The sequence below is a fragment of the Colossoma macropomum genome, unplaced genomic scaffold, assembly GCF_904425465.1.
Source record: "Colossoma macropomum unplaced genomic scaffold, Colossoma_macropomum, whole genome shotgun sequence".
NCBI lineage: Eukaryota > Metazoa > Chordata > Actinopteri > Characiformes > Serrasalmidae > Colossoma > Colossoma macropomum.
Window position 1 is genome coordinate 10,035,257 of NW_023494794.1, and position 22,110 is coordinate 10,057,366.

Here is a 22,110-nt window from a genome sequence, read left to right on the forward strand (position 1 = left end):
CCCCTTTAAGTACTTGACTTAAATTTTAAATCTATTTTAAGTCATAACCATTTTATTTCATCACTAACATCACTGTAATGTGATGTTAAGATAAACAGTGACCACAGCATCTCGCAGATCTGCATATTGTAATATTTTTACTGTAATTTACAGTGCTATGCAGAGATACACACTAATTTTTAGTCTGTATCTCTGCTTTCTCTTTTGCACCCAGATGCTGGCAAAGGCATGGTCCACTCCTGATGTGTGCCCTTTCAACACCGTCAGTTACTCACAAGTATCTGCATATCTGTTTTGTATTTACAGTTTTTATATAATATCTGTATTTTTTTTTTATTTAAAGTTTTTGAGCTGTTTTTTTTGCACACAGAGACAAAAAAGAGCTATTTAAGTTATTTATTTTTGTTCGCTATCTGTATTGGTCCTGAAAACCTATGTCAACTTGTTTTTATAATGATGTGCATGCTCTCACCAGCAGGACCTTACTGTAACTAAGACTTTGTTTAGGGTGTTTGTGACATTCTCATTTCTCCTTTTATTGCACGGATGAGGATGTAGGTTCATCTCTGCTGACCTTTTTTTTCATACATATTATATGAGGATGATGGCCTGTTTGTTTTTTTCCTCAGGTTCAGATGTTGCTGATTTCAGTGGTGTGTGTTCTGCTGCCCTGCAGGATATCCAAGCAGTGTCCTGGTGAATGCTGGTGAAGGAAATTTGTGCAAGTGGGAATACCAAGCTGTGAGTGTTTACGATCCTTACTCAGAGCAAGCTTAATACTGCCTTATATAGTAGTTTTAAAATTGCTTCAACATGTTTATTTGAATTTAATTTTTCCAGTTTGGCATTACAGTAGAAAGAGCAAGATTGTTTGGCTGAAGCATCCTGGTCAGCAGTGAGTAATCATGCACTGACTCAAAACATTGTACCCACCCATGTGGTGTGTAATGAGCAGCAACTTTTGCAGAAGAAGTTCTAATAAAGCCACCTATGCAGTAAGCTAGCCCTCCATGCAGTTATTAAGGATGTATGAGACTCATTTCATTAGAAACTGAATGGTATAATGCTGAACTTACTAAAACAAAATATTTGACAAAACAGCATCCAGTGAATGAAGCTGCTGTTCTTGTAAATAGTCGCATTGCAAATATGAAACAATTATAATAATTGCATTAGTTGCTTATTGGCTAACTTGCAAGGTAGCTAAAAAATGGCTCGAATTTTAATTAGTGGTGCACTGAAAATCGTATGAAATTTGATAAATAAAATGTTTGGAAATGATACAGCCATTCAAATAACGTCCAACACTCCTCACTGACACTCTTTAAAAGAGTGCCAGCAACCTGTTCAATGTTGCTGATTAGCAATTGGATTAACATGTTGTGCTAACATCTGTGAAATTATTGTTCTGTGAAAAAGTGGGTAAGGCCAGTTAGGTAGATACAACTTCCAGAAGCAGTAAAGTACTGCAGTGTCATCAGGCTGTAGCCTATTTCTGACACCCCTGCTGTCATCACCCTACCTATTCCAACACTTTCTCCCCTTGTAGTATTATCACCATATTCTGGAAGTCAGCTAGAATACTACTTTTACTACTTACCAAACACTGCAGCTCCCTTTGGTACAAAGACTATGAAGTATTCTCTCAGCACAGCCATATTTTCCTGCCACATTGGGCAGACCCAGAAGAAGACGTACAAAGATGAGGAAACACAGCAGACTTAAAAACCTGAACAAGATCAACGAGGCCAAAAACATGTTAAAACAACAGGCATATAAGTGTTTATGGTCCATTCATGTCTTACCTTTAATACCTTTGATCTTTCAAATTCAAACACTGGCGCACTGATTAAAAAACTGAAGGCCTGAGGCAGTGGCAGATAGCAGTGATTGCTGTGCAGTGATTGGAGGGATGAGGAAATAAGGCAGAGCTTATCAGCGAGTGTAGTAATTTGATTGGCTCAAATACAGTGACAGCACTCACTGAAAACAAATCAAAATTCATGTCTTAAAATATTTGCTGTAATAAACATTGTTTCCTCATTTGATTGGGTAGGTCTGTGATCAATGGCTACGTCCTTGATTTAAAGAGTGTGGAAGAAACTGCATAAATAGAATAGAGTAGAATACAGAGTGTTTGTCTGTTTTTAGTATGCCATTCACCGAACATCATGATGTACTGTAATTTAGAGAGATAAACCAATTAGTATTTATTTAAGATGCAACCAAAAGGAATAAACTAAAATAATGTAGTTCAAAAAATGTATTACAAGTGATGCTATATGTAATTGATAATCAAAATTAATGAGACATTACTAAAATAATAATATGCTGCTTTTTTGCTATTTTTTTAAAACCTTTAATAAGGGTGGTTCCAGTGAAGTGACTGTTTTAAAATAAATAAATAAATAAATAAATAAATAAAGCCGCCATGATTGAGTTTTGTCACGTTTACATCACATCTCCTTCTGTGATTTTATAGGTGGGCTGTAAAGCAGAGATCAGATTGTTGGAGTGTGTCTGTTATCTATTTACTCGAGTGCATGCAAACACTGAGAGAATTACTGACATCTTTTGTATGTGCATCTAATATATGTAATGAACATTATTATTATTATTATTTTTAATAGGGTACATGAGAGGTAACTGAAAAAGTATTAAATGCAATAGTCAACAGAAGTGGCTCACCCTATACTTAAACTGCTGGCAAGTGGCAAGATTTCAAAGAGCCAAGCTGCGCAGTTTGATTGGGCGGGTTTCATTTGGTTTGTTTCCCGTCTCCCCAGGTGCAGTCAACATCTACTGCCGGTGCTCAGGATTTTTAGGGCCACTGATATCTGCCCTCTGCTCCTTCCTCGTGATTAGTTTGAGATTTTGCCACTTGTTTGTGTGTCAGCGTTTCCTAGGGTAGCATAGTAGAGATCTGCACCTGTACAGGTCACGTAGAGAGATACTGTCTAGCATATTAGGTTAGCAGACAGGCAGCAACACTTGAACTTTAGTTTTGTTTCTTTTCTTGACAGAATGGTGATTCTTGTGAACGGTGTCCAGGTAGCATTGAAATAAAATTGAACTATTCATTTACAGAAGCATAAAGTCCAGAACCAGTTTCTTCCCCTGGGCCATCAGGCTGCTGAACAGCCAGTAGTGCTGGTGTATCGGTCTATAGGCCTGTCACTACCCCTCTGAATCATCATCATCATCATCATCATCATGAAGATCTCCATGGACAATCTACACTGTATCCACACCTCAAACAGACCCACTCTTTCTTACTGTAACTTCAGTCTAGCTATCTATGCTTACACATATAGATAGTCATCTTGCACATCCACCATTCAAATCTTGTATAATCTGGAATATGTACACATCAGTATTCTGTCCCCTGTGTACCCTGCATCTCATTGATCTACCTCGGACTCACACATTGCACATGTGGAACGTGTACAACTGTACATATCATAGCTTTTATTTCATAACTTATTACTGTACAAAACTGAATGGTGCAACACTGGTGTACATTAATGTGTTTCTTTTCTTATGTATTTTTTGTATATGTAAGCACTACAACCCCTAGGTTTTTCACTCACCTTCAACGTTTGATTTTTTAAAATGATTTATGTATGTATTCATTTATTTATTTATTTATTTATTTATTTATTTATTTATTTATTCATACTACATAGAATAGTCTATATTTCTCATTTTGATACAACTTTCACATGAAAACAAAAACATTAATCATTTTTAAAGGCTTTACCTGCATAATTTTCATTACCAGCATGATTTAGGATGAACTAAGCACTTTTTAACTAAAGTTAACATCAAGGCTAGTTTTTAATTTGAACAAAGTAGGTAAAAAATTATTACATTATTGAAAATGCAGAAAGAAAAATATTTCTTTCACATTCAAATTAATGTTAAAACCTTATTCTCTGTACATATTGCTCTGTTATTGTTTGCTATCCGGTGTCGACCAGAGGAGGATGGGTTCCCCTACTGAGTCTTGGTTCCTCTCAAGGTTTCTTCCTTATGCTTTTAGGGAGTTTTTCCTTGCCACTGTTGCCATTGGCTTGCTCATGGGGGCTCGGACCCGGATTTTTCTGTAAAGCTGCTTTGCGACAACACCTGTTGTAGAAAGTGCCATATAAATAAACTTTGATTTGATTTGATTTGGGGGTCTACTGAGGAATGATTCAGTTTTCATCAGTTTTATAAACGGCAGGTTTATTTATCTCACTTCAAATTCTCTAGAAATGAATTTGATAAATGATATGAAATGTAAAGTTCAGATTTTTGAATATCTTTGGATAATTTATACGTTACAAATGTGAGAGCTATTTTCTTCCCCCAGGGTCCTTTCTCATCGTCTGAATAGCCTTTCAGTTTTTCGGTCATTGTCTCATTGTACTCGTGCTCTGACTGTTTTGATGGTCACTTTCCTTCACTTTTGTTCACTGTATTTTTGAAGCTCAGATCACCGTTTTGGTGGGGGGTGGGGCGGTGGTAATTGAAACTCAGCTAGTTTTGGACCTTGAATCTGGATATACTATACTATACTATGGCGTGGCCGAGGCATCCCCCAAGTGAAGTAGTCTGTCCCCTCCAGCTGACTCTGCCTCTGCTCCACTACAGAGACTCTACAAAAAGAGCAGTCCAGCGTTTCAGAGTATCTTGTTTGCTGTTTTTGATTTTTGTTTGCTTTTTTTCTAAAATGCATGCCTCAAAACAAAGATTTGGAATAAAAATCAGACGTTTAATGCGGAAGGATTTACCTGACAATTACCAAATTTCCAGAATGTGAGAGATGATTGTGTATGAATTAAGTCTTCTGTCCTTAAATGAGGCGTGAGGAATAGCCAAGTGTTTTTTTTTTTTTCCCTGCAAAATGACAGCACTGTCTTATAAGCCCTTTGAATAACTTGGGCATGATCACAATAGGCTTCCTAAAAATCACCCAGAATAGCCTGATTGGTACTTTGTGTTGCTGGTTGTGGGTAGTGAACACACAGTAGAACAGGCTTAGACTTCTGCTTTGTTTATTTCTTTCGTTTAGCGCTGTCCAAGTTTGTTTTCCCTAGCCTGGCGTGTTTGTAAAGTATCTCTGCAAACTATGTGTACTGATCAGACTGATCAGCCATAACATTAAAATCACCTCCTTGTTTGTACACTGTTGATTTTGACATTGTTGATTTTATCAGCTCCACTTACCAAACAGTTTCACTCTGTAGTTCTACAGTTACAGACTGTAGTCCATCTGTTTCTCTGCATACTTTGTTACCCTGTTTTTCATTGGTCAGGACCCCCACAGAGCAGGTATTATAGGGGTGGTGGGTCATTGTCAGCACTGCTGAGTGCTGAAATCAGTTTTTAAACATAATTACTGTTTGGAAAAAACTTGTCTGCAATTCAGAGAATTCCACCAATTTTTCCTGCATAATTAAATAGTTAAGATGTAAGGTCGCTCAGAGTGGTTTGGTGTGAAATGCTCTGTTCGGGAGAAACTTAGTCAGAATTGTTTACAGTGGTGATGATAGAACCCAGATGTCCACCTGTAAAAGCTCCCTCACAGAAAGTTCCATAAATGTTCCAAAACCAATCTCCCCACAGTTCCGAAATTGGTTTGTGTAATTAGGAGGGATGAAGTAATAACCTTTGTCATCCGGGGGGGGAGGTTCTATGATGTAACAATAGCAGAACAATTCTTTGTACTATGTTTTTGACTTATACAACAGGGTCTCCATCATGGAGAGTTCTCTCCATTCTAAATCTAACCACAATGCATCCTCCAAATAACGTCCTGTATTGTGAATGTATTAAAATGAATCTAGTTGATATTAAATTGTTAGTGTTGTATTTAAACACAGTGACATTTCAGCTTAGTCATTTTGACGTCAGCATTTAAGAGCCAACTGATAATCAGATATGGGCAAAAATTCGTTATTAAAACTATACATTTTAATAATGGTTTGGTGTTACTGCAGTGCTGAGAATGATCCACCACCCAAATAGTACCTGCTCGATGAGGTTCCATGGGGGTCCTGACCACTGAAGAACAGGGTAAAAGGGGGCTAACAAAGTACACAGAGAAACAGATGGACTACAGTCTGTAACTGTAGAACTACAAAGTGCACCTATTAAGTAAGTGGAGCTGATAAAATGGACAATGAGCGTAGAAACAAGGAGGTGGTCAGAATGTTATGCCTGATGTTATGTATGTAGTGCAGTATAAAACATGAGGTGATGAACAAACAGACACAAACATTCATAATTAGACAAGATATTACACAGAATAAGACAATGTCCACTTTTAAAACCTTAGATACAAAAAACTAGTTATTTATAAACATTTTTAGGTTGTATTTCAAAATGTCCAAAAGTATCCAGACTGCCCTTTAAATTATTAAATTCAGTTAGCTGCACCCATTACTGACACTGAGTTGCACCCATACACAGTATAATGATATAGCAAATAGTATCGCAAGAGAAAAGAATGTGAGACAATGCAAAGTGAGACAAACTCCCTATTAATACCCTTCATTTCAAACGAAATGCTTCACAGCATTATGGTTTTGAATTTTACAGTCAATGGCCTTTTTGACCTGTCAGTACCAAAATGTATAAATTTAGTTATTTATAAATAAACTGAAGTTATTCTGAAGTCAGACATTGAGATTGTACAGACATAATGTTACAGGTATCCCAAACACAATTCCATCCTTTTCCTCGTTCACTCATCTGTGGAAGGAAGAAGAAGATTAAAAAAATTAATTTTATTCTTCAAACTTATCCAGAAAGTAGACAGCAGTTTACAGTCCTTCATAAAGTGTCTGATGCTGCAGCTAAACGCATCGTTCATATTCTTAATCTCCGCCTGCCTTACATTACAGTTCAAGAATTCCTCCGTGATCATGTGACTGTAAAGACAACAGTAAGACCAGAATCCATGCATTTTTTAAAAATGACTAGGCATATTAGCATATCATTGTGGTCATTGTCCAGTGTGGACAGAGACAGAAGCAGCTTTCATTTGATGAACTGTGTGCATGGTCCTTTCGGGAAAATGGGACGTTTACACTAAATGAAGCGTGAAATAACTAGAAATGCGACCATAAGCAACTCGATACATTCAGACAGAATTAAAAACAAATATCTGTATTTTCATTAAACAACAGGTATTTTAAAGTAACTTTTAGCATATCTCCGACAGCAGCTCTGATGTGAAGCAGGTCATTTTTAGCAGAATGGGCCGTTACTCAGTGTCTGTGTCCTTGAATTAGAGGTCTGCATGGGACTGTTTTTTCAGTCTCACTCCGGCAGAAAATCGGAATCATTTCTCCCGCCCCCGCCCGCAACCGAAACGATTGTCCCACCCCCACCCACTCAGCACCTCAAGGCAAACTGACATTCAATATCTCACACAGTCTATCCACAAATACGTTATGATTTGCTGGATTAACATGGCACTCATGGTCATCAGGCTCACTGTGAAGTAACTTCACCAAACGGCATTTATTCATCATTTAAACACAAAGGAGGAATTAAACCACAGAGCGGTTATTTTTGGTGTTTTGCTGGGCAGCTGTGGCCGTCGGACTGAAGGCTCTGCCATCTCTCTACCGCCTGAGTCACACATGCTGTCTCTGCATGGCGTGAGCAACACGGCAGCATTACAGCTCGAACGCACTGGCCTTTCATACGCACAGAGTAGACATTCCTGTTTCCAGATGGATAGATGGTCACATCAGTCACTCTGCTATTAAAAATAAAATTTCTAAATGTACGCGGTGTATCTGATTATCCTGGACAGCGTTCTGACTTGTGATCAGACAAAAGTTTCAAGCCTGTTAGACCAACCAGGAAATCTGTCTGCAGCATGGAATGTTTAACCAGTATTTTGTCATGCATTACATAAAAAAAACACATTTTTAAGTTTTTATATGGTTTTCTGTTTAATCTTCTTTGATTTTCATGTAAATGAAAACATCATGGAAATTGGAAAAAATCAGCTCCTGGTCTATTTTTTAAACTCTGGCGCTTCGCATGCGCAACCTGTATGAAAGTGCTGACCACTTAACATGAGCGCTGAGATAAAAAGCAAGACTTTCCAGGTTGCTCACACCACGCAGACGCAGTGTGTGTGAATCGGGCCTATGAGAATTTGCGTGCTGTTCACGTGATAGGTTGCTCGAGAACGACTTCATTAATTTTAATTGTTTTACTGTTATCATTTAGTGGTCGTTCTACTTTACTTAGGCTAATCATTAATTTGCGGGATTTCTCTTCATGTCTGCTTCTGCCCGCTCCCACCTGCAGTGGGCTGGTTTCCCTCCCACTCCCACCTGCAAGATATTCTCCCAGGTCTCACGGGAATCACTGGCTAAAAGAAAAATGATGACTTTCGTATAGACAAATAGAAAAAAAAAGGTACATTCTACGACCATTAGAGATAATTATTCATAAATCAATAGTGGTCCCAGCTCTAGAAATAAATAAAGTTAAAGGAGGAGGAGCACTTCTGTAGCTCACAAAGTGTCTGTTCCTTTCCATTAAAAGGCTTGTGATGTAAATGTTATCTCTGATTTAAAAGATCAGCCACCATCACCAAACTCACCATCAGTCAGAGATGAGATGAGGAACGCTGCTCTCCGTCCACTACGAGAACCTCTTTCTGAATTAAAAACACAAAGCACAGTTAGGAGAAGTGCAGACTCGAGTTTAACCACAGACTCACTTCAGCTTCTACTCTGACAGACTTTAAACCTGCTAGCATACCTGTGAGAGAATTGATGCTGCCAGTCATCCTCCTCCTCATCATCATCATCATCATCATCATCATCATCGTAGTCTTCCTCATCGTAATCATCCTCATCGTAATCATCTTCATCATTGGAGCCCCATTTAGAATGACGAGCATGAGAGTGAGACTGGGCTCCTGACACACAGACACACACACACACACACACACACACAGGGTAGCAGCCAGTTTATAATTTGCATATTTTTACTCTTCCTCTAAGACAACAAAAATGTATATTTCATACCACTACACACTTAACCCTCTATTGCATGCTGTTGCCTCAGGGCAACAAACCCATTTTCCTTACTTTACAATAACATCATACATAAATAACGACAATGACAGGGTTAACAATAAAGGGAGCAGTTTAAATAAGTCAAGAGAAAAGCATGTTCGTGGTCATACTGTCTCTTAATGGACACTTATAAATCTCTTTTTAAACAATCAGTATCATTATTTTGTTATTAGGATTGGCAGAAATTTGTTTGTTGCCTATAAGCAACATTGTGTGACCGTGGAATGGATTTAGCTAGTCAGTAGCCAGGTCTCACCACTTCAGGATGTACATCATTTCTTCCTATTGTCGCACAATGTTACCTCAAGGCAACATACACCAAAAGGATCCCTTATTATTTAAAAAAAATGAATTTAAAAATCAGGTCCAATTTATGCATGAAAAGTGAATCAAATATATATTTTATTTATTTATCTTTTTAATTGCTGTCATAATCCGTGCAGTAGAGGGTTAAAAATGGCGGTTCTTCAAGGGTTCTTTAGTAAAGAAAAGGGTTCTATATAGCACCAAAACAAGGTTCTTCTGTTATTACAAGCATGGTATCATAACAAGCATGGTGCTATTTAGAACCCTTTTCAAAAGGCCTCTATCTAGAACCATCTACCACATTCTCCATCAGTTTGAAAAACTCTTTCACGATGCAAAGAAGTCTTTAGTCATGCAAAGGGTTCTTTGAGTTTCTTGAGTGTTCATGGTTCTATATAGAACCATTTTCTTTTTTGCGAAAGAACCCTTTAACCATCATTTTTAAGAGTGTACCTATAGTTTCCCTAATTCATCATCCATTATATTTCATTAGTAGTGAATATTTTATGCCGTTAATGCTTTTTCCTAGTTTGACCCTTCGAAAACAGTGCAGTTTAGGTTCTGCGCTCACACAATGAAGATAATGTTAATAAATTAGAAATAATACATTCTGATGAAGCTTATGTCCACTTATATAGCTATAATACAATACACTGCTTTTACATGAAACAATCTCTCTTTAGAATCAAATTTGAGCAAATAAGACAAATTTCGTTGGAAAAAAATAATGTTATTAATGCTAGCTAGCTTGTTTATACTTTCACTAATTATGCTGCTTAATAAATCGTCTATTGTGTTTTAGTAACTATCAAACTTTCCGTACAGCATATCTAAAACCTGAACTGCAGATTTTCTATATTTATGAGTATTAGCATCACAGTAAAGTGAGGCTATTTCTGACATAGTAGCAAACTCATCTTTGCTTACGTATTACTTTTTTACATATCCTAAACTACAAAATATTTCAAATCACACTTCGTACTGTAGTGGAGTTCCAGTTCCTTGCTGACCGTTGTGAGGGTCTCTCCTGTCAAAGTCTTGTATTTCAGCACACATTTGTACTGGTTCGTCATTAGCTCCTGAGCCCCCGCAAAGAGGTAGATGGTCTTCTGGAAGTATCTGTCACTGCTGGGCAGAGTCTCTCCGATCTCCACGTAGTCATCAACATGTTTTTCATTTTTCTCCCAGAACATCTGCACAGTTTTGGAGGACAGATATGTAACGTGACACAACACCGCTGGAGGGAAGCTCCTCTTCAGGTGAAATGTTATTATAGGAAGAACTGGACAGAGAAAGAAAGTAAAAGTCCTTCAGTTCTTCAGTCTTGGTCACCGAGCCCCTAAGGTGACATGTTAATTGTTGTTTAATAAAGCTTGGCCACAAATTAATATGTTGAGGCCATGAGTTAAGCTTCTTCTGGCTATGTGGCTTCAGCCACATGGTGAACTCAGTGTATTAATTCATGGCTGCGTCATATTTAAAAAATAATCAACTTGTCACCTTAGCGGCTCCAACTTATTTACATTTTGCATTTCAAGAGAATTAAGTCATTTCGTGTCACTGTCAAGTGAATCGCTTTTGTTTTATACTATAATTTTTTTTTTTTCTGATACTGTACCAATTGCACGGAGTTGACCGTACGCTGAAATTTTCCAAAATGCATGCTCCCCGGAGTTCTCAAAAAACGTCTTCAGCCAGGCTACACACTCATGTGTGTAGTAGAGGTGAAGGTTCTCAAGCTGGGTTGTGTTCTGGTTCCATTCCTGTGCCATGGATTTGGCCTCAGGAACCAAAGCTGTGAAGCTCCTACTCTCCAGATCCAGAGACAGGAAGTCCACTCCATCATAACCGTACACGTCAAAGCCATCAGAGTGACCATTGTCCTCATCCCACAAGCAGCCGTACATCCTCTGAAAGGTGTGCACACCTGAAAGTGAGAGAAAGAGAAAGATACAACGAACAATCTACTTTAAATGCTGCACCCCTTTAGAACCACACATGAACATGTCTGATGTGTGACCTTTGGATTTTTCTTGTTCTAAAAAGTAGCTTGTGACAAAACTAAAATCAGTGAATTTTCATCTTTGTTAAATCAGTTTTTTTACATATCAGCAACAGCACTGAGAATCCAAATTATTAATGGAGATGAGCAGTTTTAATGGCAGAACCCAGATAGCAGTTTTGGGCCGATTCTGGCTTTTCCATGTGAGTGTTGGTTGACTACTGGGTAGATGTTAGGCATGCAGGCCAGAACAGGGCCAGATCCTGAACAGCTTCATACCATATTGCCAATTCTGGAGTGAATACTGTGGACCAACAATGTAGTTGGGCCAGATTGGGACCGGATTTGGGCCATATCCTTTAGTTCTACTCGCTTTACAGAGTGTGGGCCAGAGGACCCAGCTGTATACTGGGCCAGAACAAACCAAGGATGTGGCCCACAAGTGAGCCAGATGAATTTTGCTTCCTGGGAAATAGCTGCATTTTTGCGTTAAACAGGGTTCTTGATTTTTTTCATCAACTGATAATAATCTGTAATAATGCCTCTTTTTTACAAAATGCCATGAAAAACTAGAGGAGAAGTCTGGTTAAATAGTCTAGTTATAGAACTTGAAGTTATCGTATGTTCGTTCTAATGCGACAACAATTTTAAAAATTCATGAAATGACCACAATATACAGCGATGGGCGACTGAACATTCTACTTATGGTCTATGGTTGCTTGGCAGCGAGGAACTACATTTCTTGGCGGAATACTTGTTTTAGGTTGATTATTATTAATAATAACAAATTATTTTCTGAAAAAACTTGTTATTTATTAATAATAATCAACATAAACAAGTATTCCATCAAGAAATGTAGTTCTTTTTTCAGGTTTTATCAGATTTTATGTTGGCTGCCGTTTTGTAAAAGCTTTGCGTCGTGCCTAAGAACACCCTTCACCCGTGATAAAAGTGGCTTATTGCTTTAGTATATGTTTGTGGTATGTAGTAATTCTTTGTTGTTTGTTTGCCACTGACTCCTGTTTGCAAATTCTGTGATCCTGGCAAAAAGTGTTTTATATAATAGCAAAACGTTGTTCTATAACATAACAATAGCAGAACTAGAAGCACCTACAGCATAAACCTGTTAAAGGTTTCCCTTAAAGAACCATATACAACAGAGCCTCCATCATGGAGAAAACCCATTTAAGCAATCAAATGCTTCCTTAAGTTCTCTTCATTCTATATCTGACCACTGCTTTTAATAAGCACCCTTGGAGAACCCTTGAAGAGTGTGCAAAATCATGCCTCTTTGAGGTGAGAAAGATTTCATGGTCATATCTGTGTTGCGTAGAGTTCTCGACATCACTGATTCATTTTCCCCTCATTGCTGGTGTTTCTTATACAGTTGGTTTACTACACAGAGTTTATATGAATAGTCACTTATGAATGTCACTGTATAAATGTAGTCCTTGTGCTTATCTACTAACCTTCTTTATGTCCAGAGCTCTCCATCGCACTGCTGAGCCCCTTTCGTAACTCAAGAGACTCTGCAAAGCGCAACTGTGCAGTTTTCTGCCAGTAGGAGTCGCCAAATACACTCTTCGCCCACACCTGTCTGGGGAGGAGGGTGTGGCATTTGCTGTCATAATAATCAATCTGCTTTCCGTGGACAAAGGACACAGCTGTAAACTTAGGCAGGCCTGCTATTCCTGTAACTGCAGTGTACTTGGCGGTGTACAGGTAGATTTCTGAGAAAAAAATAAACCCATCAGAAAACACTGAACCGCTTAAAAAAAGACTTTACCAGAATCTAACAAATCAGATCATCCCCATCACACGTTAAAGAATGTCCATGCAAATACAGTCCATCACAGATTACATTCTCATCTTGTTGCCCTACACCTAATGGGCTTCATTCACCAATATCTTCCTAAGTTTCTTCTTCAATTTGTTCTTGCAGAAGCTCTTAAGAAAAGGTTCATGTCAGATTCATGACGTGTTCTTAAACCGCAGAACCTTTGTTCTCTTGGGTGTGTGTAGATTCTGTTCTTACCTAAGAACAAGTCCCAAATAAGAAAACATTGGTAAATATCAGAATCGTTGTGAAAACTGCTTAAGTAGGTTTTTAAAAAGAAATTTGGCACACTAAATTTCTAAAGCATTGAGGTCCAGTTGAGGCCAAAGGTTCACATAAGTCTAGGTTAAGTTCATGTTACCATACATTTCTTTTGGCAAGTCAATTAGGGCATCTACTTTGTTCACATTAGAGGTCATTTTAAAACAGTCAATTACAGACAGATTCATTTCATCTTAAATTTCAAAAGTATGGAAGATTCCAAAACCTGATGTGATGACTATTAGAAGCTCCGGTACCATTGAGGACCATGGCCTGAAAGGCTGTTGCTCAAGAAACAAGCTCCTACTCCAAGACCGGCATTAACAGACTGGAAACTGAAAGTGCTCCTATAAATGAGGCTGTAGATCAGATGACAGAAAGGCACAAGACTTGTTTGTGGGAAAACTCAGCTGAGCAAGTCGTCAAACTGAAAGCGAAACAGCTTATTGCTCCATGTTGTTGCCATAACAACAAAGATTGTGTGCAAAGGTCTTTATATAATAACTGGACACCAAATTAAAGCTATACATTTTAGGCACATTCCAGTACGTTAAATTACTAAATTAATAGTGAAGGATTTTTTGGACCCCTACTCTTCATTATCTATAATTTACCCCTCGGTCCGACCATCCGCTGTCATGGACTTTATTCCCACTGTTATGCTGATGATATTCAGTTCTTTGTCTGCACCAACACCACCACTAACCTGCCACCCCGACCTCAGATGGTAGATGAAGAGTAACGCTCTAAAACTAAACCCTGATAAAGCTGAAATTCTACTCCTTGGCCCTGAGTCTGAGATCGCAAATTCCACTGACTGCACAATTAACTTGGATGGTGCGACTGTAAGATCTTCACAGAGGTGTAAAATTCAGGTCCAGAAAGTAAAAATCCTTTTCTGGTGGTTTGATCTAACTAGAGAAGCCAGGCTGTTGGAACAAAATCCTGGGAAGGATTTTTACTTTCTGGACCTGGATTTTACACCTCTGCATCTTCAACAGTACTTAAGAACTTAGGTGTTCCTCCATGAAAGCCACTGAATCTCTGGGTCATGCTTTCATATCATCCCACTTAGACTCCTGTATCTCCCTTTTCATTAGTATGTCATACAAAACTATCCGCCCTCTTTAGTATTTGCGAAACCCAGCTGTTCGAATCCTCTCTCACTCTGAAAAATCAGCTCACATCACCCCAATTCTGTGTCAGTTACAATGGTTAACTGTCCCGCTTCGTATACAGTTTAAACTGCTGTTAACATACAAAACTCCACATGGTGTAGCCGAGCCTATTTAGCTGAGCTTCTGCACCTTTACTGCCCTGCCTGAACACTTAGGCCCTCCGACACAGGTCGTCTATCTGTCCCAAAGTTTAGACTGGTCACTGTTGGGGCAGATCTTTCAGCGTCATGGCCAAACTATGGAACACATTAATGCAATGTCTCTGTGACTGTCTCCTCCTTTAAAGCTCAGCTTAAAACTTACCTCTTTTCTCAGCTCTTTCATTCTTCTTCTCACTGATGTTTTTTTTTTTTCTGCCCCCCCGCCCCAACCTCTGTAAACCAACATGGGGTTTGAGAAAAGTGATCTATAAATTCTTCTTCTTCTTCTTCTTCTTCTTCTTATTATTATTATATGAACACAGCCCTCCCAAAGTTCAGTTGGTCAGCTAGTTGTCTGTCTGTGAATGAAGTCTATTCTCCAGATGCAAGGCTGAACTCACTGGTTCAATTCTATGGTTCACCAAGGGGGTCAAATTCAACAACAGTCTTAAGTCTGCATTTAAATCGATTTTATTTTTCTTTACCTGCTGCTGCGTTAGATGCACAGAGGAGAAAAAGTAAGAACTTCATTTTCATTCTCTCCCAGTCTGCACTAACTGTGGTCGTCTGTGCGTCAGTTTGGTTGAGTTTCTGTATCCCGATGCCGTCTGAAAGATTGCATAGGACTGTATTTAAAAACACCATAATAAAAAATAAAAAAAAATAAAAAAAAGCAGTGAATGAGAAAACAGCAGATCACCTGTATTAAATACAAAACAGAACCATTTATTTACTTATTTTTGGTAAATATGTTGTCACTGTTCACAAAAAAAACATGTATCTCCATTTTTGTCAATTTTTATTTTTATACATCTTTTCAACACACCAGCTGTCCTTTAAGCGGTGTGAAAATTTCATGATGCATGGACCAATAGAAATGCTCTAAAATCACCTGGAATAAAACCTCTTTACATTAACTTACACTGAGTGTTTTTGCCTTTTCCTGTAAAGTTACTATTTTGTAGATACTTGTTTTTCTTTGCACAGCTATGATATGCTCACTCCAAATTTAACAGTGACCCTTTCCTGAATGCTTCTTTTATAACTGGTTGAAATGTAAAATATTAATTGTCTGTTTTTGTTTAAATACAGGCCAAAAGCAAAACACTACTTTCCGTTTTATTTGCCTTCCATGCACTGTCTTTACTTTTTTGGGACTGAGGTTTGTAAGAAGTTACCTTGTTTAGCTTTTGACACAAAAACGCTTCAAGCTACAAAATTAAATTTCAACTCTAAATCATTAATGATTTAATAATACATTACCTTCACCAGAGTCTGACCGGTGTCCCAGTGAGCGCTGTGTTCAGATGTTCAAATTCACCTCACTTTCAGTTTCTCTCACATTCCACTCCACATCTTTAAAGAAGGCTGTGTGTGATGTGTCCACTGTGCCACACCACTCACATGACTTCAATGCAGTTCAACCTGTTTTCACATCCAAAAAACAAATGAGGGGAAAACCACATTCCTGTTCCCAAGAAACGAAAGTCCTTTCCAAGTAACATGTAGCTATAATGTTGACAACGTGTCAAATCTTGACAAAAAGCTAAAAATCTTGACATTGTAACTACAGCAGAACCCTTTTGGTGCTATATAGAATCACCTACAGCATATTCTCCATCAATCTGAATAACTCTTGAATCATACAAAGGGTTTTTTTCAGCGTTCATGGTTCTATATAGAACCATTTTCTTTACTAAAGAACTCTTGAAGAACCATCAATTTTGAGTGTATTGTATTAGAAAACTACCAGGAACATACAGCAGCATTTAGTGCTGCAATACAATCATTACTCAGAACTTATGTAATTACTAGTAATACTTGGCACACACTTTGATTGTGTTCTATTAAACCACATCAGAACAAGCATTAACACTCACACTTACATACCTGAGAAGAGCAGATTGATGGCTATGATGCATCCATTTCTGAGAGAAAAAGGAAACAAGAAACTTTTTCAGTCGGATAATATTTATATTTGCTTTAATAGTTTATACACCGAATGCTACAACCTTGCTTCCAGAAAAGTTCAGATGCTGTGTAAAATGTAAATAAAAACAGAATGCAATAATGTGTAGATAATTTAAACCCTATATTTAATTGAAAATAGTACAAAAACAACATATCAAATGTTGAAACTGAGAAAGTTTATTGTTTTTTGAAAAATATATGCTCATTTTAAATTTGATGCCAGTAACACATTTCAAAAAAGTTGGCACAGGGGCAACAAAAGACTGTTAAAATTGCATAGTGCCAAAAAGAGCACCCGGTGTAACATCTCACAAATAATTAGGCTAATTGGCAACAGGTCAATAACATGATTGGTATAAAAAGAGCATCCCTGAGAGGGAGAGTCTTTCAGGAGTAAAGATGGGGAAGGGTTCACCCTCAGACAGCACTGCATTAAAAACAGACATGATTCTGTAGTGGACACAGAATCACAGCTTGAGCTCAGCAACACTTATGAAAATCACTGTATGTGAACACAGTTTGTCGCTACATCCACAAAGGCAAGTTCAAACTGTACCACGAAAAGAAGAAACCATATGTAAACAGGATCCAGAAACACCTCCTCCTTCTCTGGTCCCAAGCTCATTTAAGACAGACTGAGGTGAAGTGTGTGTGTAAAGTGTTTTAAGCTTTTTCCAAAGCATGGAATTCAGAGTCCACCACTGCCAACCTCCTTCTTTGGCTCCCTCTGCTGGGCAGTACTTGTTATTACCACACACTGCTGTAATGTCACAGCCAGCCACTGCTAAATAAACTGCCCCCTGGCTAACAGAGCCCTCCAGAAAAGCTCTTACCCCAAAGGAGAAAACATCTATACATGCTGCATAGTCATTTATGTATGTTTACGTTTACCTTTGACACTGTGCCACTTAAGAAAGAACCATTTAAGCATGCAGAGGGCTCTTTGAGTATTCACCGTGCTAAAAGAGTTCTTATATTGTTACAATGTCAAGCTTGTTACAACAGAAGAACCCTTTTTGGTGCTATGTAGAACCCTTTTCAAAAGGGTTCAATATAGAACCATCCACAACACATTCTGCATCAGTTTGAAGAACGCTTTTAAGATGTAAAGAATCCTTGAATCATACAAATGGTTCTTTCAGTGTTCATGGTTCTACTTGGAACCATTTTCTTTACTAAAAATCCTTGAAGAATCATCTATTTTAACAATTTAGTTTGGATCCAGAGTTCTCGTGGACACCTCCAGTCATCACATGGATTTATTAAGTTCCACCAGCAGCTCACTGGATTTAACATAATGTAGTAGCAGGTTTTGGCTGATGACTGTGATTAATAGTGGGCTGCCATGAGGAGGTTTGGAAATTCTTAAATGAACTCATTGACATTCACAGAACCACTGCTTTGTACACTGTATAAATGTGATTGGGTCTGTTGTTCTGTAATATTAGTGTTCTATCTGAGTAAACAACTGCTTGTTGCCCAGATACACAAAAGATTAAAGAAGTGCCATTTTGCTGCTTCACTACAACAGCTGTGTACAAGCAGGTCCTGAAAACCAGTCAGACCTGCCTGTGGCCTGCGGGCTTTCTGGCAGAGTGTGATCATAAAAAAAGCAAGTGAAGAAATCCTGCGACTTCCTCCATTACTCATCAAATTTCATTTTAGTGCTGGTGAAGCGATTTATTCTTAAGAGAGAGAACAACTGGCAGCAGACTGGTGAACAATGGAGCTCTACATTACACTGTACTTACTGTACTGCTGCACTGCCTGTACATCAGCAGGTAAGAGAGCTATGGACAGTTGTAGGAGTTGGACAGTTGATGGGGGATTGGTGGTGTATAAAGCCAGTTGAATGTAAAGTGCACTGATTTTCAGGGTACATTTCTGAAACTGAAGCTCTGGATCAGGGGTGTTTAATCCATGTCCTGGAGATCTACCACCTTTAAAGGTTCAGCCCTGCTGAAAAAAACCTTAGAACCCTTAAGTGTTTCTGTTGGTTCCTGATGGTTTTGTAATGTGTTTTGGCTTTTTTAATGAGTTGATATCACAATGTAAAAGATTCCGATGATTTAACAGGTGATCAGTGACTGATTCTAAGTGCCTTTGATGGTTTTCTAATGAGATCTAAAGGTGTCCTACAAGAAACTAGGGGTGGCAACACTTGCTGTCATTAGCTGACAAATGAAACAAAGCCCAGTGTCACTAAACTTTCACTGTACTTGAGGCCTCAATTAACCTGAAGTCACCTTGTATTATTATAGGAGGTTAAGTCTGATTATTCTGATTCTGAATTCGTTTGTCATAATTTACAGTCGTATTTAGGCCAATGGAGATTTTAGTGTAACAACAATATTTGATTCTGTTTTTCAGCAAAATATTTGCACACCACCTTGTACACGGTGACGAGAGCCTCGTGCCACCCTGAGTTCACGGCCGTGTCGTTTGTTAACGAGCGGCAGATTACTCGCTATGACAGCGAGAATAAGACACTGACCGCCATGCACTCCTGGGTAAGGGAAGCTTTGAGTGACCAACACTGGGAGAAGTACAAGGAGACGCACTTATCAGAATATTCAAGACTGCGAGAAGAACTAAACGCTACAATGAAGAGCTTAGGACACGTCAAAGGTCAGTTTGTCATTTTCCTGTTTGGGGTTTAAAGACACACACGACGAAGGCCTTAAATCTTAATAATTATTTCAATTTTTAAACAAAATTAAGTAGCGCATCATCACTAATAAAGTAATTCAAAGCAATTATGGTACATGTTGACTGTGTCAAACATTTTGTCAGTAATAGTGTATTAAAACTAACTCCGCCATGTGGAGGCTGCACTTCAGCCTGGCTAGCTTTTACTGTGAGTTTACATGCACAATTGTGTTATAGATGTTGAATCCATTCCAGTAATGCTGGCAGATGAGACGTCTTAATCTCTTCAGTATTATTTTATATATATATATATATATATATATATATATATATATATATATATATATATATATATATTCGATTCACTTTTCTTGCATAAATTGATAAATTGGACATGATTTGGAGTATGTTACCTTGAAGGCAACATTGTGTGACAATAGGAAGAAATGAAATAGATCTGTGTTCCCTGAAGTGGTGAGATCTGGCTTGTGACTGGCTAAATCCATTCCACTGTGGCACAATGTTGCTTCTAGGCAACAAACAAATTTCTGCAAATTTAATACTTTCCTGCTGTTTAAAAAAATTGACAGTAAAAATGACAGTCAGTAAAACAGCATTTAATTAAAACTGTTGGTCTCTAAATAAAATGCTATTATTTAATATTAATAATTATTGGATCTTTTAGCCCTTTAACGACAGAATCAGATGGTCTGTAATTAAGAGCAGTCGAAGACTATCTCCCCAGAGGGATGTTCAGACAAATGGATCTCTTTCTCGTTTTCTCCGTTTCTCAGATGTTCACACGTTTCAGAGGAGGTCCGGCTGTGAGTGGGACGATGTGACGGGTCGCTCTAAAGGCTTTGACGAATATGGATATGATGGAGAGAATTTCATATCACTGGATCTGAACCAGATGAGATACGTCCCTCACACAGCACAGGCGAACATCACGGCTGAGAGGTGGAACAGAGACGGAGCTCTGATTCAGTCTCAGAGCAGCTACCACACCCGCGAGTGTGTGAACTGGCTGAAGAGGTTCGGGAGGACCAACCTGGAGCAAACAGGTGCTGTAGAAGTGAGACATACATGTGGTTCAACACTCTGATACACAGTACCAGTGAAAAGATTCTTTCTTTTTTATTTTGTATGTATTTTATTCTGTCTTTTCTGCATTTTAGCAAAAAACATTAAAAAAAAAACCACAAAGCCACAGAAGAACCCATATTGAGTTGATGCTATCAGAAATATTGGCCTTATACCAAACACATTGTAGCGTTTACTGCTGATACACAAGTTGTTGTGCTTTATTAAGCGGCTGTATTCAGCCACAGCCATGCCGTACACTAAGCAAGGCTATAGGCTAACAGCTCACTCTACACTCAGCTCATGTCTGCACTCTCTTGCTTCCAGCTCCGACATCCCCCCAAAGGGGAACTAGCCCCGCCTTCACATTAAGAGTTTTTGTCAGAATAAATGTACATGGATATATGTTTTTATATATTTGAAATGAATTTCAAATGCATTGCAGTCCATGCTGAAATACATTCCAAATGCTAAAATGTTTTTAGAATATATTGCCATATTAGCCAAATTTATTTTAAAATACATTTATTTTAAAATGTATGTGGAAATGTACCATACACAAATAAATGTATGTAAATGTATTTATCAAATGCATTAGAAAATATATGAATTTTTTAAATTTTTAATATTGGCAAATGAACATTATACATGACAAAAGCAAGTGCTGTAGGTATTGATACTCTGTGAAAATGCAGTTATGATCTGACATCTTGTTTTTTTTAATACATTGTGTGAGAGCGCTATTTAAACACATACACACATGGTTAATGCAAAGCACAATGCAGAGGTCAGTACTGTTCATTCAGCTCATGTATATATGAAAGCTACTTGTTGGGGGGCACTTCAAATATATTTTCAGCATTAACTTTGACATGTTTGGCTTAGAAACAAATCTCAACATTTAAGTTTTTAGATCAAGATGTCTTTAACGTGGGTCCAATACTTTGACTGCTACTGTAGTCATTAATAAGATTAGAGAGTCGTTTAACAGCTCAGTGAAGTTTCTCCTTGTGTCTCCTCCTCCAGGAAACATCTCATTCTTCCAGAGGACGGCCTTCTCCCCTGTGGTCTGTCACGTCGCTGGTTTCTGTCCCAGCGCAATGAAGATCTCGTGGCGCAAAGATGGAAAAGATATGAAGGAAAACGTCAGAATTGGAGCTGCTTTACCCGACGGAGAGGGAACATACCTGAGAGACGTTTCCATCAACATCACTGAGCTGGACTTAAACACGTTCAGCTGTGTGGTGGGAAACACCTCCAGAGATTTGACCAAGGATCAGCTAAAGTCTGAGAACAGTGCGTAGAATGAACTGGGTTTACGTTACATGTGCGCTCTGGTTTGTGTGTAGACAAAGCTACATCTGTGTGTCTGATGGATAAACAGGGCTCTTATCAGTTACACTATCAAAAACCTGAGCAGAAGTTCTGGGACGGGCAGTTATAGGAGTTATGTTGGGGGGAGGGGTTGGGGTGATGGGGTGTTGGTGGTGTATAAAGTCAGCTGAATGTAAAGTGCATTGATTTTCAGGGTAAATTTCAGCCGTGTGACGCCTGCTGGACTTCTTCCACTGTGCTTTATCTTACCTTT

General features: G+C 38.3%; 2 protein-coding genes across 4 annotated transcripts in view; one reads left to right on the forward strand and one right to left on the reverse strand.

Annotated features, from left to right (window-relative positions):
* The window catches only part of LOC118814502, a 56,256-nt gene that overhangs the window by 27,311 nt on the left and 6,835 nt on the right, over positions 1-22,110 (forward strand). For all 3 annotated transcript variants that reach the window (XR_005007725.1, XM_036580135.1, XM_036580136.1), the window contains exons 5-7: positions 19,161-19,418; positions 20,234-20,503; positions 21,549-21,818. Coding sequence is in view for 2 of the 3 variants with exons in the window: in XM_036580135.1 (XP_036436028.1) it covers positions 19,161-19,418; positions 20,234-20,503; positions 21,549-21,818 (798 nt within the window). In the remaining variant the exon portion in view is untranslated. The remainder of the gene's footprint in view (positions 1-19,160; positions 19,419-20,233; positions 20,504-21,548; positions 21,819-22,110) is intronic.
* Positions 6,153-11,043, reverse strand: LOC118814504 (late secretory pathway protein AVL9-like). Its single transcript, XM_036580138.1, has 4 exons — positions 10,384-11,043; positions 8,776-8,935; positions 8,615-8,671; positions 6,153-6,738 (listed from the first exon to the last, which is right to left on the reverse strand). The coding sequence occupies exons 1-3, from the start codon at positions 10,592-10,594 to the stop codon at positions 8,656-8,658; spliced, it is 387 nt and encodes a 128-aa protein (XP_036436031.1). The 5' UTR covers positions 10,595-11,043; the 3' UTR covers positions 6,153-6,738; positions 8,615-8,655.

What these genes read in the sequence shown, in the direction of transcription:
- LOC118814504 (XM_036580138.1), bottom strand. Translation starts at nt 10,594, where the DNA reads ATGTTCTGGGAGAAAAATGAAAAACATGTTGATGACTACGTGGAGATC. An exon ending in GGAACTGGAACTCCACTACA is followed by an intron (nt 8,936 to 10,383) that starts GTACGAAGTGTG and finishes TCTGTGTGTCAG; the next exon opens with GAGCCCAGTCTCACTCTCAT.